We start from the raw sequence: 9525 nt of genomic DNA, 5'->3' as shown, positions 1-9525 counted from the left end.
TCTCCATAGGGACATCTGCTGGTCAGTTCAAGTATGACAGATCACAATCTGCAGGATGCTACAGTACCCCCTAGTGACAGAATGCATGTTAGCCTACTACAAAAAATTATATAGTGGGATTTTAGGGCAACGATTGCTTAGCTATTAACTCGAGAACCGGGTAACGTGTAAAGTTGTAATTTTCTAGATGTTCGTTTCATGACCCAAGGACGTGCGGTGTCCCGTTTGACATCGTTTGGATAAGTGCTCAAGATCCCTAAAAGAAAATCGCTGCCATAGGCGATTGATTCCTGTCAGCCCAGAGGCACTAGCGTTGAGCTCCTCTGTAAGGGAAGTGTTGTCAAACCTGACAAAGCTGGCTAGCTACTGCTTAGTCACTGTTACACATGTTGCTTACATACAATGTTTAGAGTGGGCAATGACTGTGGATCCTGTCTAATCAGAGGTATTCGACCGTAGCAGCCTGAACCGTTGACTTAATTTCAACGTCACTGATTGAGTCTATATAGGCTATAGTGTAACATGCAAACGCGAACAATTCTTTGGTTGAAAAATACGGCGACAAGCGTTTTCACCCAGAAATACATGCAGCGAATATTTCTATCAAAGACTTCTTCGTTGTCGGGTAGGTCTTTTATGCCGCAATGCAAATTGCGCTACAGGCTATATATTCATTCATATAAAGATTTATAAAATGCTTCCTGTGTTAAATAATGTGTAAAACAGTGTTGTAGATGGTGTATTTGGTGTGTATATTTTCGATAACGTAATGCGTGCAATGTGGTCTAAAGTGTAGCTATATACATATTCCGTGTTGCTTGTAGGGTATCTGCAAATGTGGTGATCGCCCCATTGTGTTGACGCTTTAGAAAGGATTGTTGTTAAGCAATCTACTGCAGGCCTCTCTGTACGTAGCCATGTCCAAGTTTATTTGTAACCTTCACCAGTCGATTACACTTGTCTTTTTGTAAACAGACATGAGTCTGCGTCAGGGTCATTCTTCAGGTCAGGACCTGGATGAGGATGTCGTCACAGGGATTGTGTGCCAAGAGTTAGACCTACAGGATGGACAGTAAGTTTACTTGTACACGTTTGTCTTTTAGAGTATTTTTACCAATAAAATACATAATGCAGATAACCTATATCAAAACCAGTATTTTCTAATTATCATCCAGTACAAATATGATAAAGTTGCACTCGATCCCATAATGATTACTTTTTTATATATTTGATAGAATGAAGGAGGTGGAGGTGGAGGGCCAGAGGATTTTGTTAGTCCGAACCCAGGGCCAGTACAGTGCTGTTGGGACCAAGTGTTCTCACTACGGTGCTCCTCTCATCAAAGGTAAGCAACACAACTCAACTGGTACACACACCAAGATGTCATAATTGTTTATTGTATTGAATTCATAAACTACAATTGCTTGTACAAAAGGTAGATGATGAATTCAAATCTGTTAATTGGAAAGTGTTCATTCAAATATTTAGTTGCCGTTGTTAGGTCAAACAGTGTCGAGTTACAGTCCGATTTGTGTGAAAACTGCAAGTCATTGTTGTCATCATTTGTCATATTTAGGAGATGTGTGTGTAAATGGTGCTTGGTAGTGAATAATGCGAATGTCATGCTATCTGACAGGGGCACTGATTGGGGACAGAGTAAGATGCCCCTTTCATGGTGCTTGCTTTAATGTCAAGACTGGAGATATCGAGGATTATCCAGGCCTGGACTGTTTGCCCAGTTATAAGGTGACCTTTGTGACTTCTCATAGTGCAGGAGCACAGTCTAGTCTATAATGTACAGGGTAATCTTGCTGGCTTTAAAAGGAAATTCGTATTAGTAAAATATTTTTATTTTGACAGGTCAAGGTTGAAGATGGCAAGGTTTATGTATCTATTAACAAGAAGGTATTTTTTTTTTTCATTTTTAATGACGATTTCTTTAGAATGTTTTCTTTGTTTTTAAATATAATTATACAAAATGTATGTTTTAAATGTTTTGCTTCTGGTCAAACATACCATTTCTACATGTTCAGTCTATGTCGCTGACCAAGAGGGTGAGGGAGATGAGCGGCAGGATTCCAGGGGTTAGCCACACCACTCTTCTGATTGGAGGAGGTAAGAACTGGGCCTGAAACACCAGAAAATTTGGAGGCTTCAGAGAGAGGTGACCAAACCCCTCCGCAAAGACATGTTGCTCCTGACAATGACGCCATCTTCCATCGTGATGTATTTTAGTTGTATGCACATTCTGAATGATGTTCTTTCTACATAGGGCCTGCTTCTCTTGTGTGTGCTGAGACTCTGAGACAAAACCATTATGAAGGCAGAGTGATAATGGCAACCAAGGACACTCTGCCTCCATACGATAAGCCTAAAATCAGCAAGGTACTGCAGGTTCTGGTTGTCATAATAGGCCCTCTGCTGGGCCCCTTCTAATCTCACATCAGACATGGCTGATTTGGTGAAGCTATGCATAGCCCTATCTTTCTTTCTTTTCTTGTAAAAAGAAGGAAAGATAGTATTAAAGTATTAAAGTACTTGATAGAAAGGATGTTTTATTGAGTATTTGATCAAAGCCCTCTTTTTGTGTTACATGTGATTTATACGTCACCATTCTTTTCGACTCCCGATGTTCTTAGGCCATGAATTTAGAGAGCAACGACATTCTCCTTCGTCAGACTGAGTTCTTCAAACAGCATGACATAGAACTTTGGACGCAAAAGGAGGTACATTTAGAAGGAGTAACTACACTTTCATGAATAAATATAATCTGAATGTGTTTCAGGAAATAGATTACAGTGATTTTTATTTTAGGCCCCGATTATGTCAAGCAAAGCATCTGAAGTGTGTGTGTTTCAGGCAGTTTTTGTTAACACTGAGGAAAATACAGTGAAGTTCAGCGATGGCACATTGCAACATTATGACAAGCTACTCCTATCAACTGGATGCAGGTTAGTCACAACTACCGCTGATGAGGTTCCATATTATCTACAAGCCTCTGTTTAGGTCTGTGTTTAAATATGATCTTGTCAAGTCAATGATGATCATGGATTCATATATAAGTGTAGGACTTTTGAATACATTTTTATCCTCTGCTCTGCCACCTGTAGAGCAAGGCCACTGAGCTGCACAGGTTCGCATCTGGATGGTGTAAAAGTACTGCAGAGCTATGAGGACGCCAAGGAGATCCACCAGTCCTGTGTGGGCCACAAAGCTGTAATCAGTGGAGCCTCCTTTATTGGTTGAGTTCTAGATCTTCTGATCAAATATTTGTCTTGAAGAAAACATGAATGCACGGCTTCCAATTATCATTAATAATAATAATTATTGTTCACTTCTTCAGTCTTTGAATATTCTCTTCATGTTTTTTTTTTTTTTTTTTGGTTTCTTCACAGGTATGGAGGTGGCAGGCTACTTGTCTGACAAAGCTACCAGTGTTGCCTTGGTTGGCAACACAGCATACCCTTTTCAGAGGTCCCTGGGCCCGGAGATTGGGAAAATGACGATGCAGGTCTTGAATTGATGTGTAAATGTTGGCACCTTTTAATGGGGAAACTGTTATTGTTGTGGGCCTTTAAAGGACTCCATGTCATCGTCGTCGTCGTCGTCATCTGCCGCTTGTCCGGGGATCGGGTCGCGGGGGCAGCGACCTAAGCAGGGAGGCCCAGACTTCCCTCCCCCCGGCCACTTCCGCCAGCTCTTCCTGGGGGACCCCAAGGCGTTCCCAGGCCAGCTGAGAGACATAGTCCCTCCAGCGTGTCCTGGGTCTTCCCCGGGGCCTCTTCCCAGTGGGACGTGCCCGGAACACCTCACCAGGGAGGCGTCCAGGAGGCATCCTAATCAGATGCCCGAGCCACCTCAGCTGGCTCCTCTCGACGCGGAGGAGCAGCGGTTCTACTCTGAGCCCCTCCCGGATGATCGAGCTTCTCACCCTATCTCTAAGGGAGAGCCCGGACACCCTACGGAGAAAGCTCATTTCGGCCGCTTGTATTCGCGATCTCGTTCTTTCGGTCACTACCCATAGTTTGTGACCATAGGTGAGGGTAGGAACGTAGATCGACTGGTAAATAGAGAGCTTCGCCTTTCGACTCAGCTCCTTCTTCACCACGACGGACCGATGCAGAGCCCGCATCACTGCGGACGCCGCACCGATCCGCCTGTCGAGCTCGCGCTCCATTCTTCCCTCACTCGTGAACAAGACCCCGAGATACTTGAACTCCTCCGCTTGGTTCAGGATCTCCTCCCCGACCCGGAGATGGCACTCCACCCTTTTCCGGTCGATTACCATGGCCTCAGATTTGGAGGTGCTGATTCGCATCCCAGCCGCTTCACATTCGGTTGCGAACCGCTCCAGTGAGAGCTGAAGGTCACGGCCCGATGAAGCCAACAGGACCACATCATCCGCAAAAAGCAGCGACCCGATCCTGAGGTCACCAAACCGGACCCCCTCAACACCCTGGCTGCGCCTAGAAATTCTGTCCATATAGGTAATGAACAGAATCGGTGACATAGGGCAGCCCTGGCGGAGTCCAACCCTCACCGGAAACAAGTTCGACTTACTACCGGCAATGCGGACCAAACTCTGGCACCGGTCGTACAGGGACCGGACAGCCCCGATCAGGAAATCCGGTACCCCGTACTCTCGGAGCACCCCCCACATGAGCCCCCGAGGGACACGGTCGAACGCCTTTTCCAAATCCACAAAACATGTGTAGACTGGTTGGGCGAACTCCCATGTACCCTCCAGGACTCCGCGGAGGGTATAAAGCTGGTCCACTGTTCCACGGCCAGGACGAAAACCACATTGCTCCTCCTGAATCCGAGGTTCGACAATCCGACGGACCCTCCTCTCCAGGACCCCTGAATAGACTTTCCCAGGGAGGCTGAGGAGTGTGATCCCCCTAAAGTTGGAGCACACCCTCCGGTCCCCCTTTTTAAAGAGGGGAACCACCACCCCGGTCTGCCAGTCCAGAGGCACTGTCCCCGATGTCCACGCGATGTTGCAGAGTCGTGTCAACCAAGACAGCCCTACAACATCCAGAGCCTTAAGGAACTCCGGGCGGACCTCATCCACCCCAGGGGCCCTGCCACCGCGGAGCTTTTCAACCACCTCGGCGACCTCAGCCCCAGAGATAGAAGGGCCCCCCCCGATGTCCCCAGACTCTGCCTCCACGTCGGGAAGCGTGTTGGTGGAATTAAGGAGGTCTTCGAAGTATTCCTTCCACCGATCCAGGACGTCCCCCGTCGAGGTCAGCAGCGCACCATCCCCACCGTATACAGTGTTGACAGAGCACTGCTTCCCCCTCCTGAGCCGCCGGATGGTGGTCCAGAACCTTTTTGAAGCCGTTCGGAAGTCATTCTCCATGGCCTCGCCGAACTCCTCCCATGCCCGGGTTTTTGCCTCCGCGACCGCCAAAGCCGCGTTCCGCTTGGCCTGCCGGTACACATCAGCTGCCTCTGGAGTCCTACCAGCCAATAAAGTCCGATAGGCCTCCTTCTTCAGCTTGACGGCATCCCTCACCTCCGGAGTCCACCACCGGGTCCGAGGGTTACCGCCGCGACATGCACCGACCGCCCTGCGGCCGCAGCTCCGGTCAGCCGCTTCAACAATGGAGGCCCGGAACATGGCCCATTCGGACTCAATGTCCCCGGCCCCCCCCGAGACATGATCGAAGCTCTCCCGGAGGTGGGAGTTGAAGCTCCTTCTGACAGAGGGTTCCGCCAGACGTTCCCAGCAGACCCTCACATTACGTTTGGGCCTGCCAGGCCTGACCGGCGTCCTCCCCCACCATCGAAGCCAACTCACCACCAGGTGGTGATCAGTTGACAGCTCCGCCCCTCTCCTCACCCGAGTGTCCACGACATGCGGCCCCAAGTCCGATGACACGACTACAAAGTCGATCATCGAACTGAGACCTCGGGTGTCCTGGTGCCAGGTGCACATATGGACACCCTTATGCTTGAACATGGTGTTCGTTATGGACAAACCGTGTCTAGCACAGAAGTCCAACAACAAAACACCACTCGGGTTCAGATCGGGGGGGCCGTTCCTCCCAATCACGCCCCTCCAGGTCTCACTGTCATTGCCCACATGAGCATTGAAGTCCCCCAGGAGGACGAGGGAATCCCCAGGAGGAGCGCTTTCCAGCACCCCCCCCAGAGACTCCAAAAAGGGTGGGTACTCTGAGCTGCCGTTTGGTGCATAAGCACAAACGACAGTGAGGACCCGTCCCCCCACCCGAAGGCGGAGGGAGGCTACCCTCTCGTCCACCGGGGTGAACCCCAATGTACAGGCGCCGAACCGAGGGGAAACCAGTATTCCCACCCCAGCTCGACGCCTCTCACCAAGGGCAACTCCAGAGTGGAAGAGAGTCCAGCCCCTCTCAAGGAGACTGGTTCCGGAGCCCACGCTGTGCGTCGAGGCGAGGCCGACTATATCTAGCCGGAAACTCTCTACCTCGCGCACCAGCTCAGGCTCCTTTCCCGCCAGCGAGGTGACGTTCCACGACCCTAAAGCTAGCTTTTGCAGCCGAGGATCGGACCGCCAAGGCCCCCGCCTTCGGCCGCCGCCCGTCTCACACTGCACCCGACCCCCATGACCCCTCCTGCGGATGGTAAGCCCACTGGAAGAGGGTCCCACGTTGTCTCTTCGGGCTGTGCCCGACCGGGCCCCATGGGAAAAGGCCCGGCCACCAGGCGCTCGCCATCGAGCCCCACCCCCGGGCCTGGCTCCAGGGGGGGGGCCCGGTGACCCGCTTCCGGGCAGGGGCAACTGAGAACCATTGTTGTATTTCTTCATGGTTGGTTTTTTGAGCCACGCTTTGTCTGGTCTTTCACCTGGAACCTGTTTGCCTTGGGTGACCCTACCAGGGGCATGAAGCCCCCGACAACATAGCTTCCAGGATCACTAGGACACGCAAACCCCTCCACCGCGGTAAGGTGGTGACTCAAGGGGACTCCATGTCATATCACATGCAATGTGAAAACTTCTGCTCTCTGAATTGCATTTTTCTTCTACTGAAGATGATGGAGGAAAGCAATATCAAGTTCTACATGAATGACCAAATAGAAGAAATCAGAGGAGAGAACGGCAAGGTAGATTTACAGTCAAATATGTAAAATTGATCTTACTTGCAAATCTCTTTCTAATTGATAGCTGTAGACATTTTCTATGTTGGATATTAGTCCTTTGAAATGCATGAATAGGAAAACAACTTGTTCTTATGAAGGTGAAAGAGGTGGTGCTGAAGAGTGGTGCTGTCTTAGAAGCTGATGTTGTTGTGGCTGGAATTGGTAAGTATTAAACTTATAATGAAGTGGTTTGATACCTTAAAACCTATTCAATTTATATAGTCAATATTATCAAATTAATTTCTTAATTATATAATGTTATTACAAAATATGAATTGTTGCCCTCATCTCCCCCAAGGGGTCATCCCCAACACTGAGTTCTTAAAGGGTAGCCAGGTGGAGGTGAATTCCAGAAATGCTGTCGTCATTGACAAGGTAAAAGACCAGCGCAATGAACAGTGTATACATATTGTCGGACCTGCCTGTTTGTAATTTAAAAGCATTATAAGGGAATCATGACATTGTATATACCTAATATGTCAATGGTTAGTAATTTGACTAAGACCATCCAATATGCGATGCTTCTCCTACTCAGTTCATGAGAACCAACATTCCAGATGTGTTCGGAGCAGGGGATGTAACAGCCTTTCCTCTGACCATACGAGGAGACCAGAGGGTTAACATCGGCCACTGGCAGCTGGCACATGCCCATGGTAAACACCTAAAGCACTTCAGTTCTTAAACCTGTTGGTCGAACACTGGGATCAAGTCAGCATACACACATTGGATCTCCAGGAATAACAAGTACCCACACTTGGTTTGTCCTCTGTGTTCTCCCCAGGAAGAGTAGCAGCCTTGAATATGTTACAGAACCAGACGATGATCGACTCAGTTCCATTCTTCTGGACAATGTTACTTGGGAAGAGTGTTCGCTATGCAGGTGATCATCTGCAACAAAAATATATTCAGTATAAAGTTGAATCACGTCTTTGTTTAATTGACTTACAGTACAACTTGTCTCATAAACCAAGGTTACGGAGAGGGATACACAGAAATCATATTCAAAGGCAAAGTGGAGGATAGGAAGTTTCTAGCGTTCTATATCAAGTAAGTGGTTCCTCTTTGAGGAGAATGTCCATCCATCTGCCCAGTGTGGGACATCTACTGTACCCTGTACATCCATGCCTCTTGTTCTCAAAACATTTCGGTCAATCCCAAGAATACTTCACCTTTTCATTGTGTTTGGTCATCAGAGATGACATGGTGGTGGCAGCAGCCAGCATGACCTTTGACCCAGCTGTGGCTTGAATTGCGGAAATGATGTCCCGCGGACAGATCATCACCAAGACACATGCTCAGTGAGTTTCAGCACGATTACATGATAAATTAAATGAAGGAAACCGCAACATTTACCTGGATGTTAACAGTGTGCATTAAATACATGTCTTAGTCCTATGGCAAATAATTGTATATACTTTCACACAATATGGTTGTCTGTTTCAGATCTGACAACCTGGGTTGGTTACAGATGTAACATGTCCAGCATGGATCAATTCCAAATCTTTATGACCAAGAGGATGTCCTGAAACTTCCTGTTCTCACTCTTTTTCTCTACCCTTCTTTTCTCACCAGTGCCTACGTGTATTTATATCTTCTGCCAATTTTATCATGTGAAAACCAAAGGTTGGAGGGATCTGTGGTTTTCTATCTGGTACGGTAACTATGTTAACTGACATTTTATTTGATTATCTGTCTTCTCTGCCCTGTGGCATGAGAAATTAGAAGTCGGTTGTCTTCTGCAGTCACTGAGTGAAAAACATGTTATTTGATTAACCTAAATGTCAATTTAGCCTTGACTAAATGATGATAGATGGTGACTACATGTATGGTCATTACTCTGTTTCAAAAGGTGGACTTGTTTCATTTATATTACTTTTTGGTTACTCTAAATTCGTTTTTGTTTACACTATATTTTTTGTTTACACTATATTATGTCTCTATGGTTCCACCCTCCATGAAGAGAATGCTATTTCACTGTCAATGTTTGAACCATTTGGATTCATATCCACACCTCCAGCAGAAACAAATGTTCAAAATAATATTCTTGGCTGTTAACAGTATACTGTTGTTCTTAAAAAATAGTGGTATGGTACATTGTAATTCTCAAAGGGTATTTTAAAGTGATACGTCCATTTTCTCTTTTATATTCTTCTTTCTTTCATGCATTACAACGTTACTTATTTATATACTGTTAATGCCATTGCACTCAGTTAAATAACTACTTGAATCTTGGTGCTCAGGTAGTATTTGTAAAATAGATCAGTAACCTTCTAGAAACTGTATTTTTTCAATGGCTGATTGCCATCAAAACGGTTAATTTGCACTCCTGAATCTGTACAAAATAAAGTTATTTCGTGACGTGGCTTTTGAATTTAAAATGGGTACAATATTGCA

General features: G+C 46.8%; 1 protein-coding gene across 1 annotated transcript; it reads left to right on the top strand.

Annotated features, from left to right (window-relative positions):
- Positions 1 to 96: 96 nt before the first annotated feature.
- Positions 97 to 9497, top strand: aifm4 (apoptosis inducing factor mitochondria associated 4). Its single transcript, XM_047035317.1, has 19 exons — positions 97 to 625; positions 976 to 1072; positions 1236 to 1345; positions 1637 to 1746; positions 1861 to 1905; positions 2034 to 2115; positions 2273 to 2385; positions 2640 to 2726; positions 2860 to 2951; positions 3111 to 3241; positions 3396 to 3511; positions 7024 to 7095; positions 7230 to 7293; positions 7430 to 7506; positions 7667 to 7784; positions 7913 to 8011; positions 8103 to 8178; positions 8325 to 8429; positions 8575 to 9497. The coding sequence occupies exons 1-18, from the start codon at positions 523 to 525 to the stop codon at positions 8377 to 8379; spliced, it is 1647 nt and encodes a 548-aa protein (XP_046891273.1). The 5' UTR covers positions 97 to 522; the 3' UTR covers positions 8380 to 8429; positions 8575 to 9497.
- The last annotated feature ends 28 nt before the right edge of the window (positions 9498 to 9525 follow it).

Source organism: Hypomesus transpacificus, chromosome 15 (assembly GCF_021917145.1).
Source record: "Hypomesus transpacificus isolate Combined female chromosome 15, fHypTra1, whole genome shotgun sequence".
Taxonomy (NCBI): Eukaryota; Metazoa; Chordata; class Actinopteri; order Osmeriformes; family Osmeridae; genus Hypomesus; species Hypomesus transpacificus.
The sequence above is the reverse complement of the archived record's forward strand: the minus strand, read 5'-3'. Positions and strand labels throughout refer to the sequence as shown.

Excerpts from the sequence above, each read along its gene's own strand:
- aifm4 (XM_047035317.1), top strand. The coding sequence starts at position 523 with ATGCAAACGCGAACAATTCTTTGGTTGAAAAATACGGCGACAAGCGTT. Across the intron at positions 1,073-1,235 it reads TTAGACCTACAGGATGGACA|AATGAAGGAGGTGGAGGTGG; the intron begins GTAAGTTTACTT and ends TATATTTGATAG. Across the intron at positions 1,906-2,033 it reads ATGTATCTATTAACAAGAAG|TCTATGTCGCTGACCAAGAG; the intron begins GTATTTTTTTTT and ends CTACATGTTCAG.